Raw genomic sequence first — 23,693 nt, 5'->3', positions numbered from 1 at the left:
GGTGCTACCTTACTCACTTATTAATTAGCCTTATCTGTAAGACCATACATAATTGCATCCCAGGACATGGAAGAAGGGCAAGATAACCCAGGCTTGGTTTCTGAAAAGAACAGGTGAGAAACTCATGGTATGCCCATGTCCTTGGACATGTAAATGACTTTTCTTAGTATGCATGTCTAAGTTGAAATAATAAGATAAGAAAGAAGCAGATGACCTGAGCATGTGCAAGAATTGAGTTCAACCAGCAAACATAGCGAGGAAGGCTACCGACAACCACCAGAAACCCCCGAAAGACCAGTGGAAACAAACACACACACATCAGGGACATTTACATACTTTTATGAGTTCCAGGAAATAGTATGAATATACTGATTATTTATCAGATATCTAATAAATACGTATAATAAATATGTATGTTTTGATTGTATGTTACTCCTGTAGCTTGAATAATTCAGTGCACACACTAGGTGAAGTGATCCCCTGTGCGTCCGGTGCTGCAATTAAAGAATGCCTGCTTTCTAAAACTCCAAATTGAGTCTTAGAGAGTTTCTTTGACTGACTTTTACAGTAACATACTAACACAGGACAGGTCAGACAGAAGCTTCCTTAAGTATTCCAATAGTGAGAGAGTGTTCGGGCAGCATCTTCCCCTCTAATCCCTCGCTCTCTGCCAAGCGATTGCAGAGCACTGACTAAGAGGTGAGGAAAAAACACTAATGTTAACAAAGCCAGGTGTCTACCCAAACAATCATTTATGTTTTCATAGAATACCCAAGCTGGAAGGGTCCCACAAGGATCATCAAGTCCAACCCCTGGGTCCACCAAAAAAAAATAATCTGCCAGATCAGATGTCTGAGAGCATCATCCAAACGTGTCTTGAACTCCGCCAGGCTCAGTGCTGAGACCACTGCCCTGGGGAGCCTGTCCGTGTGCCTGACAACACTCTCAGTGAAGAACCTTTTCCTGATACCCAGCCTGAACCTTATGTTTATAAGGTCAAGTACCCTTGGATGGTTGGACTCCAGACAACCATTTGAATGTCAACAAAGTAAGTACCCATGCTCGTAAGAGAGACTGACTCCTTCATTAGCTTGTTAACTGCCATGTTTGGCACTATGGAGAGATGGCTCTTGGTGGAGTCTAGGAACATCACATACAGCATTATCTAAGCTCAGAAGCAGGGGGTTCGAAACAATCACAGACTGTGCTTTTAGTCAAAAGGCACGTTCTTTTAGTTAGGATGAACTTCCTAGTCATACCTCCCAAATCTTAAATGTTAATTTTACCACCACACGGCAGCATCACAGTTGGTAACGTTTACAAGGTTCTAATGTTTAGTATTTTACACTAATAGAGAGCCAGTCAAATCTGCTGACCCTGATGAAATCTCACTGGAGTAGAAAGACACTCAAGAATCTCATGTGCTTCTTACATATCTGAAGTAAAAACCAGGCAGACTCTATTTGACTTCAGTACTCTTACAGAACAGGAATCACATTTAATTACATTAAGCTTTTCCCCCTACTTCTATTGCTTTGTTCGGGCTTTTCTTTGTACCCTGGCTTGCCCATCTTGTAAAAGTTTTTCAGTATTTTCAGGATGGCTAAAACCTCCTTTGTGGAGCTACAGTAGACTTCAGCTTTTACTTTTTTTATTGAAAACTGACTCTAACCATGTAAATTCTCTTTTGGTTCTTGAAACTTTGTGGCTGACATCTATCACCAGTAGTACTTCCTGGGAAGTTTCTTGTATTTTGCAATTTTAAAAAAAGAGTTTGTGTGATAATCTAATTTTGAAAGAGTTTGTGTGATAATCTAATTTTGATGTTAAAAATGCCTGAAGATCACACACAGGGTGAATTCAGAGTTATTTGACATTAACCATGGAGAAAACAATTAGAAAGCCTTACCTGTTTACATGCTTGCCGACATTCCACAGCAATAGCTAGCTCACAGCAACCTAAACCAACCCAACCATCAGACTTCTTCAGAACTCCTTTAAAAATAAAATTACAGTACATATTACAGTAGTAAAAGATCCTGTGCCATCATTTTTCCTTCCCTACCCATGACTATGTTACTTTTCAAATATGATACTCATGTTCTTGTTTAAAAAGCCAAGTTATATATTACATTTTATTAGAATTTATTAAGTCATTACAAACCAACTTTAAGCAAGACAAGAAAAATAAGTCCGTGCCTTAATAAATGTAGAACTTGACAATTAAGTACCTTCTATACACCGAATTTAAAGGTGTTTTATCCAAACCATTTTATATGCTCACTGAAAATATCACAGTTTGATAATTTTACTTATGCAATGTGAAGTGTAAGCTAACAGAAACCAATAGGAAAAAAAAAGTTAAAAACAACATTGTCTCAGACACATCCTTTTACTGGCTTCAATAGCACTATAGTTTTTATTAATAAACATAACATGACACACATACATTGTATCCTTTATGTAGAAATAAGAAGTAGGAGGTAAAAGAATCAGCTGCTTAATTAAAAAAAAAAAAGTTCCTAAGCCCAGTAGAAATGCCTTCTTAGAAAAGTCAAATGGGATGTCCAGCTTTGAAAAGAAGAGACAGAGCTGGGTGTAATAAACCATTGAGCTTAAATTTAAATGCTAAGAAAATATTGGGAAAAAGAGTCATCAAAAATCATTGCAAGAAATGGAAAACAATCACCAGTAGGTATGTATTGTGAACGAAATTGCTTTAACAAAAAACACTTGACTGGCTCTGCAAACACAGCTGGCATAGAAATGGATTTGTCTTTTGCTTTACCAGTATCAGTCTCATGACATTCTGATAAATTAAGAAAATACATTAATATTAGATTTATAAAGAAGCAGCAAAATCCTCAGCTAAATGAGCATATTTTCCAGCAAATTGAAATATCAACTTTTTAAAAATGCAAATTAACACATTAATGCTTGACATAGTAGGTGGAAGGTACAGAGAGGCAAAGGTGAAGAACAACTTTTGGATGAAGCCTGCTTGAAGTGCAGCTTGACTACAGTCAGCCTGAAGTAGCGCTGTATCATCTGAATAGGCCAGACCTTCTGGAAGCACTGTAGACCAGTGACACAATGATCTTTTTGAAGATTGTCCAAATCCTCTTTACCTCTGCTCAGAGTCTTGGCTCACCTTTCCAATTCAACCTAGTTGAAAGCAGCAGGGAAGGCCATTAACAACCGCAAATTCAGCTCACCTTCCACTTCCACAAGCAGGGTAAGGAATTTGTTTTTCAGAGATCGAGCATTTTTCTGAAAGTGTTTAAAAACTGTTGTTGTAGATACATCAACAGCTTGTAAACACAGCTAAAAAATTCTGAGTTGATGAACTGTTTTAAACTAATTCCAAGTCACACAAATATATTTAACTACACATCTACAGGTAATTGCCAAAACAGGTACTCACTACGTTCTATTTTAGGCCTAAAAATTGCACTTGTTTCTGCACAACTTTTGTAAGTCGAGCTACACATAAACTCCGTTTGGTGAAAACTGTAATAGTCAGTAGCATATTTATTAGTAATATTGACATTTTAAGTTTATTTCTAAAGATTCTTTTAAGGTAAAAGAAAACTAAGAAACGTTAAATATCATGTGCAATCAATATGAGAACAAGATTTCCAGAAATCTGTTCCAATAACCAGCTATATCCAGGTGAAACATGATATCCATCTGTATAGCTTTATTGAAGCCTCCACAAGGGTACTGAAGTCAGAAACAGTTGAAGAAGGCTGCACAAAAGTGACAAATTGGAATGCAATCTCTGATACACATTTTGTAATGAGATAATCAAGAAACAGGATCACAGTGGTCCCCAAGAAACAGAAAAGGAGAACAAAAGAGCTGGAAAAAGAAGAAACCGAGGAACAAGTATGCTTATTTGCATGTGTCAAGAAGTGTACAAGAAAGCCCAAGTCAGAATTTTGATTCCTCTGATGAAGTCTTCTACAGTCTGCTTACAGAAAGTGATAAAACTTAAAAGCAGAACACAGTTAACATCTAGAATTATAGGTTCCTGGTCTCCCCCCACCCTCTCAACTGGAGCCTCTCAATCACCCTTTCTAAGTAGCTTCTTCAATAACATAATGTGTGCATGGTGGCAAAGAACCTTTCATTTCCTAGACAAGTTCCAAAAAATAATTCACATAGTGTAGGCCTACTAGTTTTAATAAACAAACATCGACAGACTCGTGGTTTTTAAAAAGAATTTCTCCATTAAATCACTGATTAGTATTCACCTTCTTTTTGTATCACAGAATACTTAAATTCCTTAATATCTAATCTTAAGTATTTAGAGATTTATAGGAGGCTTATAGCACAGCATTGACGAGGACAATAAAACATGACTTAACAATACTGTTTTGTGAGGATGAGCCATACAAGAAAGTTTATAAACCACTATCACAATCAGTTTAAGGATGCAGGAAAAAAAAATGTGAAAAGGAATGATAGCTCAAGTGGTAGCTGTAAGAATATTAACATTTTAAGGTAACTATCACGATGAAGTTTCTGGTAAATCAAACAATTTCCAAATGTTAACAGAAATCAGTAACATCAAGCAGAAAAGAACGGGAAGAGGAGAAAAGACAATCTATGAGAATACACTAAGGGTATCTCAAGCAGCAAATTATAAGGCAGAGTCCCAAACTATCTATATACTGTGGTATGACAGGATGCCGTTTAAACCCATATGTAAAACAGGTTTTCATCTACATTGTTAGCTAAACAGCTAAGCATTTCATACAGAAAGAAAATAACTATTGAAGTCATTCGTTTATCTGGTCAATTTTCCACAATTGTGTGGTAACAGCAACATTGAGATAGCTGTATCATCACTGTGCATGTGCATGCATCTGTGCGTAAAAACATATTGTGGATGCTGTATTATGAAATAATCAGAGATGACGATCCAGTCAAAACTCAGTTCGTGGCTGTGCTGTAAACTTTATCATGAAATATTTTCTGTATTGAAAGTAGTCAAACAGCAGAAAAATCATAGAGAAAACCACAGAATTATTGAGGTTGGAAGGGATCTCTGACGATTGCTTAGTCTAACTACCTTGCTAATAGCAAGCTCAGTAAGAGCAAACTGCCCAAGACCATGTCCAATAAGGTTTTGAATACCTCCACAGCTGGAGACTCTACAACCTCTCTGGGCATCCTCTTCCACTGTTTAATCTTCCTTACAGCAAAGTTTTTTCTTATGTTTATTTGGAAGTTACCATTGTTCAATCTGTCCTCACTGACTCTTGTCCTGTCACTGAGATACCTGGTAACAGTGAGATGAGTAGATTTCCACCTTCTTTACACCCTACGATCCGGTAGTTGTACATATTGATAAGATCTGCCCTCAACTTACTCTTCTCGAGAAGGATAAACAATCCCAGCTCTCAGCCTGTCCTCGTATCATGTTCCAATCCCAGTAATGTTCCAGTCCTTTAATCATCTTACATGGACACCTTGAAGGAGCTTTTTGCTGGACTTGTTCCAGTCTATTCTTGTCTTTCTTGTATGAAGATGCCCAGAATGGGACACAGAATTCCCAGTGTGGTCTCATCAATACTGAAAAGGGGACAAGAAATCACTTTCTTTGATCTGCTGGCAACGTTCTTCCTAATGCAGCCCAGGTGCTGTTGGTCTTCTTTGCTACAAGAGCAGATCACTGGTGTGTGTTCTACCTGTTGTCCACTATGACCCCGAGGCACTTTTCTACAAAGCTGCTTTCTACCTGGTCAGCTCCCAGTGTGCTGTGGAGCATGGGGGTCTTCCCCAGCTGCAGGACTTCACACTTTTTCCCCCATGATGTTCCTGTTTGCCAGCTTTCTCTGGTTTGTCAACATCTCTCTGAATGACAGCATAAATAACTGGCTTATCAACCACTCCTCCCAGTTTTGTATCATCTGCAAACATGTGCAGGTTGCATTCTGTCCCACCATTAGTGAAAACATTAATAATAGGACTAGAACCAGCACTGACCCCTAGGGTACTGGCCTCCAACTGGACTTTGTGCCACTGATCACAAACCTTTGAGCCCAGCAGTTCAGCCAGTTTTCAATCTACCTCCACTGTCCACTTACCTAGTACATGCCTCAACAGTTTGCATATGAAAACGTTATAAAAAAAAAAAAGATTTACATCACCATTGAAGTAGTTTTCTTTCATAAATGAGAAGATAATAAAATCCTACCACAAAGACACTGAGAGGCCTCACACCAATTCAGAAAGCTCAGGAAGACAATTTGGGAGTGGTTCATTGACAAAGACTCCCAATGCTTTTTTGCTTGCTTACACAAACCTAAATTTCAAACCAAAATGTGCATTGCTCAGTTACAGTAAATCCATTACCACTCATTTGTGTGTGGCTATTAAGCTTCAGTGAAGAATGGGTTTTATAGAAGCACAGAATCATCGAATATCCTGAGTTGGAAGGGACCCACGAGGATCACTGAGCCCAACTCCTGGCTCCACTCAGGACCACCCAAAAAATCAGACCATATGTCTGAAAGCATTGGCCGAACACTTCTTGAACTCTGTCAGACTCGGTGCTGTGACCACTACCCTGGGGAGCCTGTCCCAGTGCCTGACCACCCTCTCAGTGAAGAACCTTTTCCTGATATCCAGTCTGAGCTTCCCGTCACAACTTCATGCTGTTCTCTTGGGTCCTATTGCTGGTCACCAGGAAGAAGAGATCAGTGCCTGCCCCTCTACTCCCCTCATGAGGAAGATGTAGGCCATAATGAGGTCTTCCCTCATCTTTCTCTAAGCTGAACAAACCAAGTGATTTCAGCCACTCCTCATACATCTTTCCCTCTAGATCCTTCACCGTCTTTGTTGCCCTTCTTTGGGCACTCTGTAATAGTTTTATATCCTTCTTGTATCGTGGTGCCCAAAACTCCAAGTACTCAAGGTAAGGCCACAGCAGCAGCAGCTCAAAATTTATCTGATTTTAGGTGAGATAAAATTACCATAACTCCAAAAGATATTACAGATTTTACTAGTTTTACTTACACCTAAGAAAGCAAATGTCTCTTAATGCAGTAGAATCAAGTTTGCCTTTGAAATAGTGGCAGAAATCTGAGTAGATGTAAAATTACTACATTCTCCTCTTTACTCACTGCCACTTCAACCCATAGCATGCTCATTTCACTCAGTCTTCTAGAAATGACACATGATACAAGAATACTAGTTAAGACCAAGTTCATCTGGTTTTGGTCTCTCCTTTTAACATAACAGTCCTGTCTCAAAACTTATTCTTTAACCTTATAAATCTGCCTGCACCAAGCATTCTGGTTCTTGTTCTTAGCCTCCACATTTCTTAAATTATGTTTGTCTGGTTTTCACTTTTTCTCCCCATTACTCAGTTTTTTTCTACATGATACCGCAGCTAGAACAAAGTTGCAACAATCCATGATTTTATAAATCAGGTTAAGGTATACTGAAACTAAAAATAATAAAAAGCCTTTAAAGGAAAGAAACTCTGATATTTCTTGGATACATCACAGAAACACACACATTTAATCATACAAAACATATTCAATGTTTTCTAACTAGGAAAAGAAAAGAACTGTTAGAACAAAAAGATGCAGAGGTAACCCAGTGTACATTAGAAGAAACTAGAACCAAAATACAGTTTATAATGGAAACATAATGAAAGTTAAATTATCATAACGTCTATGGATGCAGGTGGTAGACACTGAAACATACATTTGGTGAAAAAACAACACAATCCAATGGTAAACTAGTATTTCTTACCTGGCAGTGAAGAATTTATACAACCCCACACTTCTCCCTGAAAAGTGAAATGCAAATAAACAAAAGTAAGTCTACAAAATAAAAAAGTTTCTAACTGACAAAAAAAAAAAATAGTATTTTCAGTTTTAAGAGTTCTTCCAACCTACGTACCATTTGCTTTGACAAGAAGATTGCCATGTCCAGAACATATAATCAATAGCAGCATTTTTGTAGGTGTAGACCATACTGTGCTTACCTCACCTATGCTAGGTAGTCAACTTTTTCCACCAGTATTCCAGTATTTACAGTATCAAGTAGCAACTGTTTAGACAAAGAGAAAGATTTATCTTGAACCAAGACCTGTTGAGAAGCTTGTTACCCTATCACTCCTTTCCACCATTTATTTTAAACAACAAGACCAAGCCATACGCAAAATTAAACAAAGAGGTTTTAAGGTTCCCCAGAGATAGACAGCTTCAGGGAAAGTTGGATCTGCTGGGTTTCTCCTCACCCCGAAGCATTTCTGGTCCTGCTAAATGACCTAAGTGGCTGATGGTATCAAGCATAAGAATTATGTAAATACATATTTTTTTTTTGGTGGGGTGGGGAGAGGGCAGGAAAAAATCAGATGGTGAAGAGCTTACCAAAGAGTTCTTGCCCCATCTCCCTCATTACTGGTATTACCAAGACTACTCAGCTAAAATAATGACTGTGGGGGATTATTTTTATTTTATTTATTTTTTTTTTTTACAGTGGGGTTAGTATAAAGAACTCAGGTCAGATGCTGGTGTGCCACAGGTTGTTCTGTTATCTACCCAATAAAACTTAAAAATGTCCTGGAAGATGGAGGTTTAGGCAGCAGAGGAAGGATTCAATCCAAGTTAAGAATTTTAGTTCCCATGTCAAAAACAACTACGTGTTACAATGGGTGTGCTGTGTTAGAAGGCTGACAGAACTAAAAGCTATGTTAGATGGTCAGTGTCCTATAACTGGAGTCTTACAACATGATTGTTAATATCGTAGTTAAAAAAGATGAGTACAAACAACTCTTCAAGGATTACATGTATTTCAGTATAGTCTAACTGAATTCAACTTTTTTGAGCAAGCACTTGGAGAACCTTAATTAGACGAAATTAGAGGAAAATTATTCAGTCAAAGAAGACAAGAGACAGGTCTTAAGGGGCTTTAAATGAACTGATGTTAAACATGTTCTTCAAGAGAAAAGGAAAAATTCAATTCAACCATACGAACAGCAAGCTCTGTTGTCACGCAATGACTCTGTCACCACAGGAATCACTGACTTTCCAAAGTTAAAATTGATCTGTATCTAATCACCTAAAACTGTCCTCCTCCGTATTTCTGGGAGCTTCCCACCTAAGAGTAGAGTCAAAGTCAGCTCAAAAGAAGAAGGTAACGATCTGCCACTTCTACTAGTTATACTCTATTGGTTCAATTGATTTCCTTTATTTCATGAGAAGATGGTCTTCTCTTGTTTTGGCAATCAGTGCGCTACTTAATACCCAGCAAAACCCCTTCTATCATATTAACTGAAAGAACAATGTCAGTGCTCTATAAAACAGACCAACTGATTAAATTCATAGCCTATCCACTCTTCGGTGGATTGTCACTACAACACCCTTCCAAAAAAGTGGGGTGGTATCTGAAAAGAGCAAACTGTTAACTTAATGTAATATTTAACTATTTTATATCTAGATGTTTTTAAAAATGTTAAAAAATATTATCAGTGCAGCAATATGAAGATACACACTAAACAGCAAACTTGCCATTTATAAAGACGGTATTGTTAGTTGAAAAAAATTGTATCAATCATTTTCCCCCTTTCAGATACTCTCCAGTGCTGTCTCCTAAAAATCTATTAAACAGATAAATCCTACTCTTCCTATCAGGGGATAAACAATGAAGAAAAACAGTACCAAAACAAATTCTATACACTACTTTAATATGCTTTCCTGCCACAAGTTTTACTCATACCGTCAGCTGTCTATAACTTACCAAGACCTTACAGCTGATGATCCACAGAAAGCAAACCTTTAAAAAAATACTTTTGACACACAGGAGGAAAGGATCTATAAGCAAACATTCTTGCAAAGTAGCCTGCAAAATGCTACGCACAGATTTACTACTACACATTGCCCAGTTGGGCTGGGTATATGCTTCTAACTAGATGGATTTTTCTCACAGTCAACAATCTATCCATCTGATCTTTTTTAGAAAGGTCTGATTTCTTTCTTGCAATTTTTGTTACTTCCAAACAAAAACAAACACGTTGACACGTTTAAGTTACCAAGAGGGAAGAATTAAGAATTAACTATTCCAGAATTAAGAATATAAATGCTAGTGTTTGTCTAATCCTCAATTAGATCATCACCAATATAGGGAACAAATTATTTTTCATTCCTTTTTTGGGAATATATTAGGATATATATCACTTCTACGAAACTGTAATCTTCCTTATTCAACAAGAGCATTACTTCAGCTTGTCAAAAATGCCCATAAACCATTCAGAGCAGCTATAAAGGTATTCCATGCGTTAGTCCACCTGCCAGCTTTGTCTCATACGCAAGCTGGAACACACAATCCAATTTAAGTAACTACTATTAACTTCCAAGTGACAGTCACTCAGCACAAATTTTTACACTATAAATCAGATTTTCACTGGATTTCACAGCTTACATGACCACCAAGTAGTGTAACATTTAAGAGCTTTATAAAGAAATCCTACTTTGAGGATATAACTGCAGTTCAAGAAAATTTCTAGCCCTTAAAACAAGGAAGAAAACATTTGAAGACACACACACAGGCTATATCAGCTCAAAACTCAGAAAGTAACAAAATAACTCTACAAGTTAAATTCGAAATTTAGCTTTTGTAATCAAAACTTTGTTAATATAAGATTAATGTTTTGTTTGTTGTTTTAAATTAAAAACTAGCAAGCCTTACCATTGATTCTGGACAATACTCAGGTGCTCGCTGCAGTAAATGCTTCAAACGGGAATCACTCTTAGAAGATAATATCTGTTAGAAAAAACACATAGAAAGATATAATCACATATTGAACAGTTATTTCAATTGACTTCTTCCTTTTTAGTTTCATTACTGTCTACTTGTTGACAACTTCTGCTAACAGTTAACAAATAAACAATGTAAAGTGAAGATTTTTTATTTATATATATATTTATAGTCTTCCAAATATGTTGCACTTTTTGCAAAGGAAGGACTTTTATTTTTTGGAAGTGATTGAGAATTTTGTCCTCAAACTCTTCTCTCCAGAAGTTTCTATTGAATAGGCAGTGTGAAAAACAACTTCTGTTCCACGTATCAAAATATTACACAGCTCTATTTACTTAACTAATCTTCTGCTAAATACTATATGACCTCAGGCAATTAAACTCCTTCCAGGAAAAAATAAATTGTTATGGAATACAAAAAGTAAAATTAACAGGAGGAATGAATAGTTGAGCAAGATCAAGTTAAGCAGCACTTAAGCAAATGGATCATCTAGAAGTTCATGGAACTGGACGAGATGCCAATGAAGATGCTGAAAAGCTGGCCACTATAATTGCAAAGCAGCCTGCTATCATTTTTGAACAATTGTGGTGGTTGGACAAGGCTCACAATTATTGAAAAAAGGCGAACGATGTATCCATTAGAAAAGTAAGGGCAATCCAGGGAATTACAGACTGCTAGCCTATCCCCACCTCTCAAGACGACTACGGAACAAATTCTCCTGAAAGCCATGTCAGAGCACCTGAAGAACAAGAAGGTGACTGAGAATAGTCAGCAAAGGCACACCAAGTGCAAATTTAGCCTGAGAGCTTCCTCTAAGAAAAAGATTGAATCAGTAGGAAAAAAAAAAAGTGGAGAACAATGAATGTTGTTTACCCTGACATTAACAAGGCTTTTGCGTGGTCTCCCATAGTATTTTTAGAGCCAAATTAGCGAAACATGGATGAGATAGGTGAACTATAAGGTGGGCGGCAAACTGTCTGCACAATAGGTCTCAAAGATTGGCGGTCTGCTGTTCAACACCTAAGTGAACTCTTTATACCACTTTCAAGTGGTAATAAAACAGGATTCACACCAATACTGTTTAATAGCTTTACCAGTGTCAGAAAGAATCCTCAGCAAGTACACAAATAGTCCTGAACTGGGAACTGTCAACTGCAGGGTGGAGCTGCTACTGAGATGGGCTGATAAGAAACACAAGCATCTTTCCTTGCTGAATTTCATAGAGTTCCTGCTGGTCAATTCCTTCCACCAGTCCAGGTCACACTGGATATTAGGTAGTACTGCCTTTGAGATCATCAGTTCTTCTTCCCAGTTTGGTATAACCTGAAAACTCAACAAGAGTCAATCTGTCGCTTCCTCCAGGTCATTAATAAAGATGTTAAACAGGACAAGTCCTAGCATAGACCCCCTTTGGTCTTATTGGCCTGCAGGTAAAATATGACCCATTTAAACTTCTATCATCTTAGCCCAATCATCTAAACAATTTTTTACTCAACTACCTTTTCATCATCAAAGCCATCATATCCAAAAACGGATGGAAATATACTGAGGGAGAAAGTGTTGAAAGCCTGAAAGTCATTGTAAATGACATCCACTTCTTTCCTCTCATCCAGAAATCCAGCTATTTTATTATCAATAGCAAGCAAGTTTGACAGGCATGACTTACCCTTCACATGCCCAAAAATGGGTTTCAGGAGGACTCTGTCCATGATCTTCCCAGAGATTTAAGAGAAGATTACTAGTTTCCTGGACTGCAAACAGTCCTTTGGCTTTTTCTTTTTCCTTTTTTTCCTTCCATATTTTTTTTCCTTCTGGAGTGAGGGCAGTGGAGAAGATGGGAACATTGTTTGCCTTTCTCCAGTCACCAGGGTCATCTCCTGTTCCACAACCTTTCAAATATGATAGAGTGTACATAACCTTGCTGTGACACCAGCCAGCTCTCATGACACTCTCAGATGTAATCCATCTTGTCCCACGGACTAGTATGGGTCAAATTTTCCCTCAAGCAATTCCTGATTCAACCCTTACTCAATCCTGGCAGTACTCCACCTTGAATCCCCTCCCTAACGCATAGGGGACTCAGATCTTATTGACAAACTCAGGAAAGATGACATTCAGTACTTCTGCCTTACCTGTGTTTGCTGACACTAAATTGCCCTAAATAAGCTGTATTCAATAAGTCACATTTTACTTTGTTCAGCCTTTAACTACTGCCATAGCAGGTAGGACTTTTCTTGCACTTGGTATCTTTTGCAAATCTCAATTCCAACTGAGCTTTCCTAATATCGCCCTGACGTGCCTGGGCAAAGTTTCTCAGTTCCTCCTTTATAACCTTTCCCTGCTTCCACATTACTTCTACATTTTGTATACTACCTTTCTGTATTGCAGCTCTGTCTTGACTTTACTGTTTAGCCAAGCCAGCCTCCTGAAACATTTATTTGTTTTCCTGAGGACTGAGATGGACTGCTCTTATGCCTGAAGGAGGATAAAACCTCTGGACTGGTACATAGATGAATGCTGCCAGGAACTGTATCATCATGAAACTTCCCAGAAATAAGCTTAGGAAAAAAAGTTAATTAAATAAAGACAGGCCCACTTATTCCTTGATACAACATCCAAAAGACTGAATCAAATAATCACCAAATGAAGGGATACTAAAACTAAGTTTTTAATAATATTTTTCAAGAATTTAATATATTTTTTTAAGAATTGAAAAAATACATGTTTGAATCATGTTAGTTTTAGAAAAGTCAAGCAAATCTGTAACCGCCATAATGAGAAAAATGCTTACAGAAAATGTCTGCTAAAACACTCACAGAAGAAAATGCCTGCCAGTCTGGGAACTGCTAGCTTGGGAACAAGGCATGTAAATCAAGAACGTTCTTAAGAAACACAGGTGGCCTCTTTGAAGTACAGCTGGGTACCTAAAAACTTGAAACATCCTGAAGATATCTACAATCAATAAGGGCAAAGACAAGGAACTGTAATGACAACTTATTTGGAAAGGAGAAAAACAGTCCAGAAAACTACAAAAAAATAAGTAGGAATTAGCAACAGTTATTGACTTTGTTAGCTGAAGGAACCGAAAAATTGCCTGGGAAAAGTTAAATTTTGTCTGAGAGGAAAGGAAACATCATCTCAGGTGAAGACCTGAAATTAGCAGCATCTCTTGGCTGCTCTAAGTGGCATCATCCTACTCCCTCGTAGGTCTCTGAGATATAGAAGTGACTTGCTTCCAACTGAAAACAAAGCTTGTCTTTGACAACTTCCTGCGCATGAACTTTTACTACAGGACTTAGACAGATTTCTCCTTTGCTGGAGACACTTGGCTGACTCCAAACTCAGTGACACTGACCATTTCTGAAGCAAAACTTGTCCATTTTCAATTGGCTCCACTTTTGGGAATGGTCTGACAAATGCTTGGTACAGGTAACATAACACAAAATAGTATACATAATTGCATATACCATATATATATATATACACATACTTATATGCATATTTGCTACTTTACTAGTGATAAGTTTGTAGTAGCTTGTAATATTAAAATGTATTTGCTGCTACTAACAATTACTGCTACTACTGAATATAAAACACGCTTTCTGGTAACAATTTTGTAATAACTTGATATATACTTGCTTTATTAATCATAAGGATACTTGCTATTGATGATTTGTAGCAATGATCCGTAATGAAGTAATGAAATTTAGGAAATAGTCTCCATGTCCTTGTGTATTACGGAATCCTGTGAACCCACTATTACCTCTTACACGCCCACAGGCAAGGTAACCTTTTAGGCTGTGACACTCAAAGCAGTTGAACTAGTAGTAGTTCGCAGGATTCCTTAGTCTTACCCAAGTCTTTTTTCTTAGCAGGCAGGAAAGTGTCTGTAGTTGCCCTTTATCCACGTGAGGCCTCTCTCAATAGTACCACTGGCATCCATGCAAACAAACATCCAACGGATAACAGCCCAAGGACCAAACAAACCTGGAAGTTTTTTCCCTTAAAAACAAACCTCCTGCGACAGCATGCCTAGTCAGGGGATGATTGCCTCTATCCCCTGCAGAAGGGAGTCTTTCTCTTAATGGCACTGTTATCAACCAGTGGGTTAGGCCCAGATGGCTCCCTGATGGAGCTTGTTCCTTCTCACACATACCAAGGCCCCATATCTATTCTCTAAGCACAAATCCAAAGCCAGGCAAAGAAACTTCTTCCTGTCAGTAGCCACAAACTTTCAGTATCCAATAAGCATACCCTCTGGCCATCTTTCTTTCCATTCAATGAATGATTCGGGCTATTGCTCTTGCAAGGTCTCTATGAAGAGCTTGTTTTACTCACATTTATCCACTTTGAGGCAATGCTTTTATCCTCAGCTCCTTCACCTGACAGTTCAGGAAGCGGACCAGAACATGACTTTGACAGCTTAAGCGCTGTAGACTCAAAGCAAGCCACCGGACTTTCCCTGTAGTCCAAGGCTTGCACAGCCATGTTCCGCCTCAAGAGTTCCATCTGTGTCAAGGCCTCTAACACGTCTCGAGTGTTTGGTCCACACAGTACCAGAGATTGTACTGCTGGACATAACCGATACACAGTCTCAAGCGTTACAACTGAACCTCCAGCCGGACCTTCTCCACAAGAAATGTATCAACTCCCAGACTCCTGTCACTGCACCTATAGTTGCTGGCATTTCCTAAGCATTAGTTAAAAATAAAAGTAATGAATACAGGCCTGCCCTGCCCTCCCTGGCAAGCAACTTCAGTATTTTATGACTCAAACTCTCAAACTAGCATGTCCAAGAGGAAAGCTTTTTTTTTTTTTTTTTAAATGCATTATCATGTAATGGTGGTACAGTGCAGTGGCACACAAAGTGCAACAACTCCATAAAAATATTTTAGAAAAGGGGTTTGGATGGATGAAAGTAAGGCAAATCACTCAGCCAACCCTGTACCTTTAGAGTCACCACCCCATGTACATAAGCCTTCATCCCACAAATTTTATGTTTAAGACAAGCAAGTAAGTATCAAACCGTAGAATGGTTTGGGGTGAAAGGGACCTTAAAGATCATCTAGTTCCAACGCCCCAGCCATGGGCCGGGACACTTCCCACTAGAACAGGTTGCTCAAAGCCCCATCCAACCTGGCTTTAAACACTTCCAGGGATGGGGCATCCACAACTTCTCTGGGCAACCTGTTCCAAATAACACATTCCAAGATTGATTCAACAAAGACAAAATAGATAAAAGTTACAGAACATGAAAAACATCAGAAAAATAGTAGACAGCCCCTTCAGCTAGTTTGTTAGCCTACATCAAAGGGTCGTTCAGAGTAAGCATACCACCAACCTGATCTAAGACAGCTCTTTATGGAATGAGGGGACGACCCTGCCTTAGACTTGTTATAGGCCTCTCATCACAAAGACTCTGAACATGGTGATCATCTGCATAGACAGATACCATCTGGATAAGCCAAAATCAGAATAACTTAGAAACAATAAAACAAAACAAACAAACAACCACAAAGAAAACCCTACATACTAATTAGAACTGTTATAGCAGAATGGGGATGAAATTTGACAGTGAAAAACTCAAGGCCTTTCATGAAGAGCTAACAGGAATTCACGTGATAAACTGGGAACTTAAGTCAGTGGAACAAAAAAAGAATTCGACAGATTATTCCAAATGCTTTCTCAATGCAGCTGCTAAATCTGCCAACTGGAAACAGCTGCAAGAAGAGTGTTAAACATGTGATAGGCTTTTGCTTATGATACCATCTACAGTTTTGTCTACCTGTATTCAAAGAAAGAAATTTAGTCCTGAAGGGCTGCAAGAATAATTACAGGACTTGAGAGTATATTTTATGCGAAGAGACTCAAGACCCCCTTGTTTGGCCTAGATGGTTTTACTCTATAAATATAACAGGAAGAAAGAAGAGCAATGTAACCTAAAAGTTTTGTTAATATCATCACAAATAAATAGCATCTTAACCATAATCAGGTTCAGTGCTTGAATAGCCTCAAAACATGTAATTAAGAAAGGGGGGCAGGTACAATGCAATGGCACAATTTTAATATAAAACCTGTGTATATGTGTGCTTTATTTATAGAAAATGTCTATGTACACAAATATATACGCATACGCACACAAAGTTGTATAACATATATTTATACCTTTGGATAAGAAGTCGTGGAAAAATACTTCCCAAGCTTGGATTTAACATAAATGGCTCTTTGTTATTACCATACGAACAGGGTATGAATAGATTTTTGTGGATTCACAAAGCCTTATATCATAATGAATATCTCAGATGGTTAGCTGAAAAACAACAAGGAAGAAGAAAGAGCAGTACCAACATTTTGTTCTTCGTTTTCAATTCTCCAAAACTTGGAAACATACATGATCCAGAAATTTAGTACCTACACCCCTCTCATTTCATAACGTGCTTATCCATTCTTGACAAAATCCTGACCTCAAATTTGTATCTGTCTCCTCAACTTCAACTGAACCTGCTGAAGAACACATGACAAAAAGGAAGAGGACTACAGTATTAAACACTTATGCTCTCATTTAAATAACAATAATGTTACATTTCATGATTCACACATAGGTAATCATTTACTTAAAATGCTAATCTTGCTACATAATCGGCTAATGGCATGATTTTAACTCTGAGATAAAACAAATTTTAAAACAAGCTTACCTGTTCACAAACATCACGGCACATTAGGTTGTCCTTTGCATGGTAACAACAAGACAAGCCTGTGGAAAAGTAGGGAAGGGAATAAGGTGTTTAAAAGATTTGAAGCACTTAACTATCACTTCTGAACAGAATTACCCAGTTGATGGCCTATCGGGTCAATGTATCTGATCCACAGATAATATGAGGAATTTTCCTTAAAAATAACAAACAAACCAAGCAAACAAACAAACAGCCATGAGAAATTTTTGTTCCCAAGTTGACATTCATTAGCAGCTTCCACCATGTTTAAACTTCGCTTACTGTTTCACTGAAGTGAAAAGCTTTGGTTTACACTTTCATATTCCTGTTACAAAGTCATGGTGTTAGAAACACATGACTAGCATACAACAACTGGATTGCAAGCACATTAACAAAGTGATGGAGAAAACATCTTAGACTCATAATGAAAAAATAACCAGCAAATGAATTGTCAAAAAAAAAATCCAGAACACCTAACCAGATGTACATAAATGAAAGCTGTACTTAAAAACAGAAATAATGGTCAAAATACTCAATCAAGTTCGTGCTGCTTTGTTTCACTATACATCTCAGAAAATTTTCATCACATAAATTCACCTTGAGAGTAAATGCTACATCAAAGAACTAAGAATTCAGTTTCCAATCTATGAAGAGAATTCACGTTGGCTTAGGTGCCAACGAATATATTCAACTGTATGTGCCAGTATGATTTGAGTCCATGAATATCCTGGACAACATTCAATTATTTAGTATTTTCTGACCTTTTATCCATTAGTTTGTAGTGGCTGGTAACCCTTCCATTATGAATTAACATACATTAAGGCTAGTCCTTCTGAATCACTTCCACTGCTGAGTTTCAAGTCTTATCAATTATACCAAAGAGCATCACAATGAAATATCAGTATACTAAACCTTATGATCATTTAATTCCTTTTATACAACCCTAATCATGGAATCATAGAATCATAGAATGGCTTGGGTTAGAAGGGACCTTAAAGATCATCCAGTTCCAACCCCCCTGCCATGGGCAGGGACACCTCCCACCAGACCAGGCTGCCCAGGGCCTTGTCCAACCTGGTCTTGAACACTTCCAGGGATGGGGCATCCACAATTTCTCTGGGCAACCTGTGCCACTGCCTCACCACCCTCTGAGTGAAGAATTTCCCCCTAACTTCTAATCTAAACCTCCCCTCTTTTAGATTAAAACCATTCCCCCTTGTCCTGTCATTATCTGACAGAGCAAAGAGTTGTTCTCAGTCTTTTTATAAGCCCCCTTTAAGTACTGAAAAGCCACAGTGAGGTCACCCTGGAGCCACCTCTTCTCCAGGCTGAACATCCCCAGCTCTCTCAGCCCTTCATAGCAGAGGTGCTCCAGCCCTCTGAGCATCTTTGCGGCCTTCCTCTGGACCCGCTCTAACAGATCCACGTCCTTCTTGTGCTGGAAGCCCCAGACCTAGACACAGTACTCAAAGTGGGAGGGCAGAGTAGAGGGAAACAATCATCACCCTCAGCCTGCTGGCCACCCCTCTGTTTATGCATCCCAGCACGCAGTTGGCCTTCTGGACTGCAAGTGTGCACTGATGGCTCCTGTCGAGCTTTTGTCCACCAGAACTCCCAAGTCCTTCTCTGCAGGGCTGCTTTCAGTGAGCTCTTCTCCCATTCTGTACTCCTGTTTGGCACTGCCCCAACCCAGGTGCAGCACCTTGCACTTGGACTCCGTTGAACCTCATTAGGTTCACGTGGGCCCACTTCTCAAGCTTGTCCAGGTCCCTTTGGATGGCATCCCTTCCTTCTGGTGTATCAGCTGCACCACTCAGCTTGGTGTCATCTGCAAATCTGAAGGGGGTGCCCTCCATCTCACTGTCTATGTTGTTGATAAAGATATTAAGCAGTACGGGTCCCAGGACAGACCCCTGAGGGATGCCATTCATCATGGGCCTCCACCTGGACATAGAGCCATTGACCACTATTCTCCGAGTGCAACCTTCAAGACAATTCCTTATCCATTGAATGGCCCACCCATCAAATCCATATCTCTCTAATTTGGAGAGCACGATGTCTTGTGGGACTGTGTCAAAGGCCTTACAGAAGTCCAGATAGATGACATTGGTCGGTCTTCCCTTGTCAACTAACGCAGTCACTCCATCATAGAAGGCCACTAGATTGGCCAGGCGCAATTTGCCCTTGGTGAAGCCATGCTGGCTGTCTTGGATCATCTAATCAAGCAACGGTATCTTAAATAAGTAGTAAATTTAACTGGCTAAAAGTGATGTGCTTAAGTCAGAAATTTAAGTTATGAGCAATACTAATTCCAAACACAATTCCTGAGCTCTGTCTTTCTGCCTCTAGTTAATCTCTTCTGAAATATCTTACAACTTCTCTCTCTCAGTCAGCCTTTTTGTGTCTCATTCCAACTTTCCCCGATTTTACTAAAAAATCCCCAAGGTTTAAATTCAAGATTTTATTCACATCCAACTACCGTGAACATGAATACACCTCTTTCTTTGATAACTCTGCTACCTCAGCCATCTGAGCAGGTCCATCAAGAAAAAGTTGACTTTTTTCCTAAGAGCGGAAATCGAACCTATAGAGCAACGATACGATACACCCACAAATGCCTTGGCAATTGCGGTTTTCTGCATTCGGCTATTACATTTTTCATATTTTCCACTGGCGTGACAGCACTGCCAATGTGATCTATTTATTAAAATAGATCTATATATGAGTATATATGCTTGTGCTGCCTTATTAATTCCTCTTTTTTTTCGGTGATACTAGTTTTAGTACAAGGAACTATTTTTTTTACCGCTATCCTTCGCCATATCCGATGCCTTTTAAAAACATGTAGTACTTCGCTCAATACCACGCTTTCACTCGGCGAGGAGAGAGAGGGCCGACACCGCGGAGGCGGCGCTGCCCCTTCCTGCCGACCCTCGCCCACCTGCTGCTGCTCCACGCCCGCCGGCGACAGCGGGCACCGGCGATGCCACCCCCCTCAGTCGCCCGGGGCTCCCGGCAGCCCAACCCCGGCGGCGACCCCGCCGTGCCTGCCCCGCCGCACAGCCTCGCCCCTGCGCCATGTTGTCGAACGGGATCCCGCGGAGCCGCCTCCCTCCCCGCCCTCCGCGCCTCGGTACTCACCGGCCGCCCCGGGGCCGAGCAGCGGTGCCGCCGCCAGGCAGAGCAAGGCCCAGGGCCACGGGGCAGCGGCCGCCGCCTCCATGGCCCGGCCGCGAACGCGCCCCGCAGCGACGCGCCGAGCTCCCGCCCGCTCGGCTCTGACGCCGGCAGCTCCCCCTTCCCCCCGCGCCCGCTGCCGGCCTCCATTGGCTGCGGCTCCCCCGGCCGACCCCGCCCCGCTCCGCCCGGCCGCCGCGGACATTCCGGCGGGCGAGGGCCGCCGCCGCCGCCGCGGGGAGATGCGTCCTGCCCCGCCCCGTGAGGCGGCCGGCTGCTGAGGGAGCGGCTCCTTGGTGCCCCTGTCGTCCCTCGCCGTGCAGCTATTCGAATTGTTGATACGTTTCTGCACGTGATTTTAAAATTACTGATTGTAAGCCTACCGCATAACATTACGCACCTATACCACGTAGCCGTAGGTACTTGAAATTATCACAGGTATCCAGTTACCTGATGGGAGAAGTGAAACGAGCAGCACAAAACACGTCACCCAACACGAGAAGAAACAAACTGAGAGGACATCCCGCTCACAGCCCACCACAAACTGACAGGTTAGGGCATTGTTGCTCGAACCGGCTGACCCATAATCAATCTGCTTCTGACCACCCGCTCTATGCCAGGCGTCTGCTCCGAGTCAAGCCAAAAGCACTCAGGCCGGTGTTTGCACAGCTCAAACCCGCTGCTGGCTGAGGGTGGCTCATGCCCGGGTGAACAGTCACAGACAGGCGAGTTCCCTCAGCCAGCCCAGTGGGCAGCCAGCCTTCCCGCTACCCACGCAGCAGCCACACACCTCTCTTCAGATTGTCGCATACTACAGATTTCACTTCGGGAAAAGAACCTGAAGCACTCTGTTGGACTGCGTTTTTTTTCCCCCTCTTCTTTTTATCCTTTCATTCAGACTGTGTTGCTCATCAGTATGTGCTGCAGCCCGAAGTCCAGTATACCTCAGTTGTGAGAAGCTCCTATACCTGGCAGCAGGAAGGCAGTATAACCCGCTGAGATTCAGTCCTCAGTGGAGACAAGTTGGAAGCAAGGCTTTGCAACTGTATTTTCTTTTCTACAGAGATCACATTAACCCATTTTTTTTAGAATTCAAGAGAAATTAAATCTCTTATGCAATGAATTGAAAGCAGATTTAAATTACTGCTCATGTCATAGCTGGAAACTATTTTTGCCTCAAAGAAAACTGACCATTTCAAAGCAAATGGGCCAACTTCTGACAGTTCAGACTTTTTGGCTAAGTACCTTATCCATCCCATTATCAGATTCTCTGCCAATAGTAATACAGGAAAAATTAACTCCTTCCTCTGAAGACAGTCTGAACAGTCACCAACCTACTAATGTCTCCATGTTTTTTTTACAGCCTGGAGAATCTGTAGTAACTGAGTGCTCTTTAGTTCCAGTATCAAATTCATAAGAGGTACAGAAAACAAAACAAAACAAAATAACAAAATAAAACAAAACAAAAACAACAACAAGATAATAGTGGAGAACACTACAACGAAAGAAGAAGTTTTGTATCTTATCCATCTTCTTATACACCAGTATAGAATAAGTAAATCATACTACATTATGGAACAAAGCCATAAGAAATAAAACCACACTTAACTGTATTTTAATTTGAAGTTAAAGTTGTTGCTGTAGATGTCAATTCAAGAAACTGAAAAGCAGCCAATATAATCTGATTATAAAAAATAATGGTCTTTTTCTAACGTTGATGTATAAGTGGGCCTACATGTATGTTAAACAGGTAGGATTTTCCCCGTAAACCCATATGCCAAACCTAAGGCATATTCTGCTAGTTTTCAGCTGCGTTATTTGAGCTCTTATAATTCACCATAGGGCCACTAGATGGCAGCAGATCCAATACCAGAAAACAAAACAAAACAAAACAAAACAAAACAAAACAAAACAACAACAAAAAAACTCGGCCATTGCACACTGGTTTAGTTTCACTGAATTACAAGGAGGTCTGAACGACTTAGATGATTTTTCCCCAGTTATGCTAAATGGTTTTATTGGGCTCAGCTTCAGATGTGGGGGATTGCTGTGCATTCTGTTTCCTCTGAATGCTTTTTAAGTGCAAAATTATCATCAGTAATAATAATTAACTATTCCACAATCAAACAGGCAGAGGAAAGACATGCTGCTATGTCTGGTAATTTAAAGGCTCTGGATTTTCACACCAAGACACATCTGCAGGTCCAGAAGAAGTAACTGAGACCACTGAAAGTATTACTTCTCTTTAAAAAAGCATACTGAACTTTGAAATAATACAAGATTTTATAATTTGGATTTCAGTTATGGCAGCACAAGTTCTTCTTAAAACGGGTTATTGTTTAACCCAGTTGTTCCAGAAAGCAAGAACTTTTGTTCCTTGGAGCTTGGATATTAATCTACAGACTACTGTTTTCCAGTTAAACTATGCATATGGACCTTATTAAAATAGAACACATTTCAAAATAATTCCTACCCAATGTCTAACAGTGAAAAGTGGAATCTTGGGGCTTGAAATAAATGCCTTTGTGTAAACCAGCTTGTTAGAATTATATTGACAGCATACTTGCATACTTTCTAAGTCTAGTGATAAGACAAACCCTGCTCATTCAGCTACTTTTTTCTGTAGTATCTTGGTTAGATCATTATATTTTGTTCTATGTAGTGTTTAATCATGCTTTGTTATCCTAAAAAAATTACTGAAAAATTTAGAACTTTGAATGTCAAATTTTATATTGAAGCCTCCATCAGCACTAAGTGAAGATTCTGATGCGGTCATGATCTGAATTACTAGTCAAAACATACATTTTTATTGTAAAATATTTGACCTGATCAGGATCACCTCAAAAAGTAAAGTGATGCCACATTTTTCTTATATCCCGAGAGAGATCATACTGTCAATAAGGCATATCATATATCAATACATTTCAGCAGAGCACTCTTTGTACTGGAAATATACTGTTCTATATTTTAATTTAACATATCTACTTTGGGAAGATACACAAATTGGCTTCCAAACCTTTTAAG

The 23,693-nt window shown here is 39.6% G+C and overlaps 1 protein-coding gene across 4 annotated transcripts in view; it reads right to left on the bottom strand.

The window, feature by feature from the left end:
- RECK (reversion inducing cysteine rich protein with kazal motifs) overlaps positions 1-21,021 on the bottom strand; it is a 60,142-nt gene extending 39,121 nt beyond the window's left edge. For 2 of the 4 annotated variants that reach the window (XM_066992030.1, XM_048075799.2), the window contains exons 1-5: positions 20,634-20,889; positions 17,475-17,533; positions 10,711-10,785; positions 7,771-7,807; positions 1,910-1,995 (exon numbers count right to left, since the gene is read on the bottom strand). In XM_066992030.1, coding sequence (XP_066848131.1) covers positions 1,910-1,995; positions 7,771-7,807; positions 10,711-10,785; positions 17,475-17,533; positions 20,634-20,874 — 498 coding nt within the window. In that variant the 5' untranslated portion in view covers positions 20,875-20,889. Of the gene's footprint in view, positions 1-1,909; positions 1,996-7,770; positions 7,808-10,710; positions 10,786-16,944; positions 16,969-17,474; positions 17,534-20,633 lie in introns of those variants that run through there. The other 2 variants (XM_048075798.2, XM_066992029.1) reach the window with 2 other exon arrangements.
- Between the last annotated feature and the right edge of the window lie 2,672 nt (positions 21,022-23,693).

Source organism: Anser cygnoides, chromosome 2 (genome assembly GCF_040182565.1).
Source record: "Anser cygnoides isolate HZ-2024a breed goose chromosome 2, Taihu_goose_T2T_genome, whole genome shotgun sequence".
Lineage (NCBI taxonomy): Eukaryota > Metazoa > Chordata > Aves > Anseriformes > Anatidae > Anser > Anser cygnoides.
This window is presented reverse-complemented; position numbering and strand designations above follow the sequence as displayed.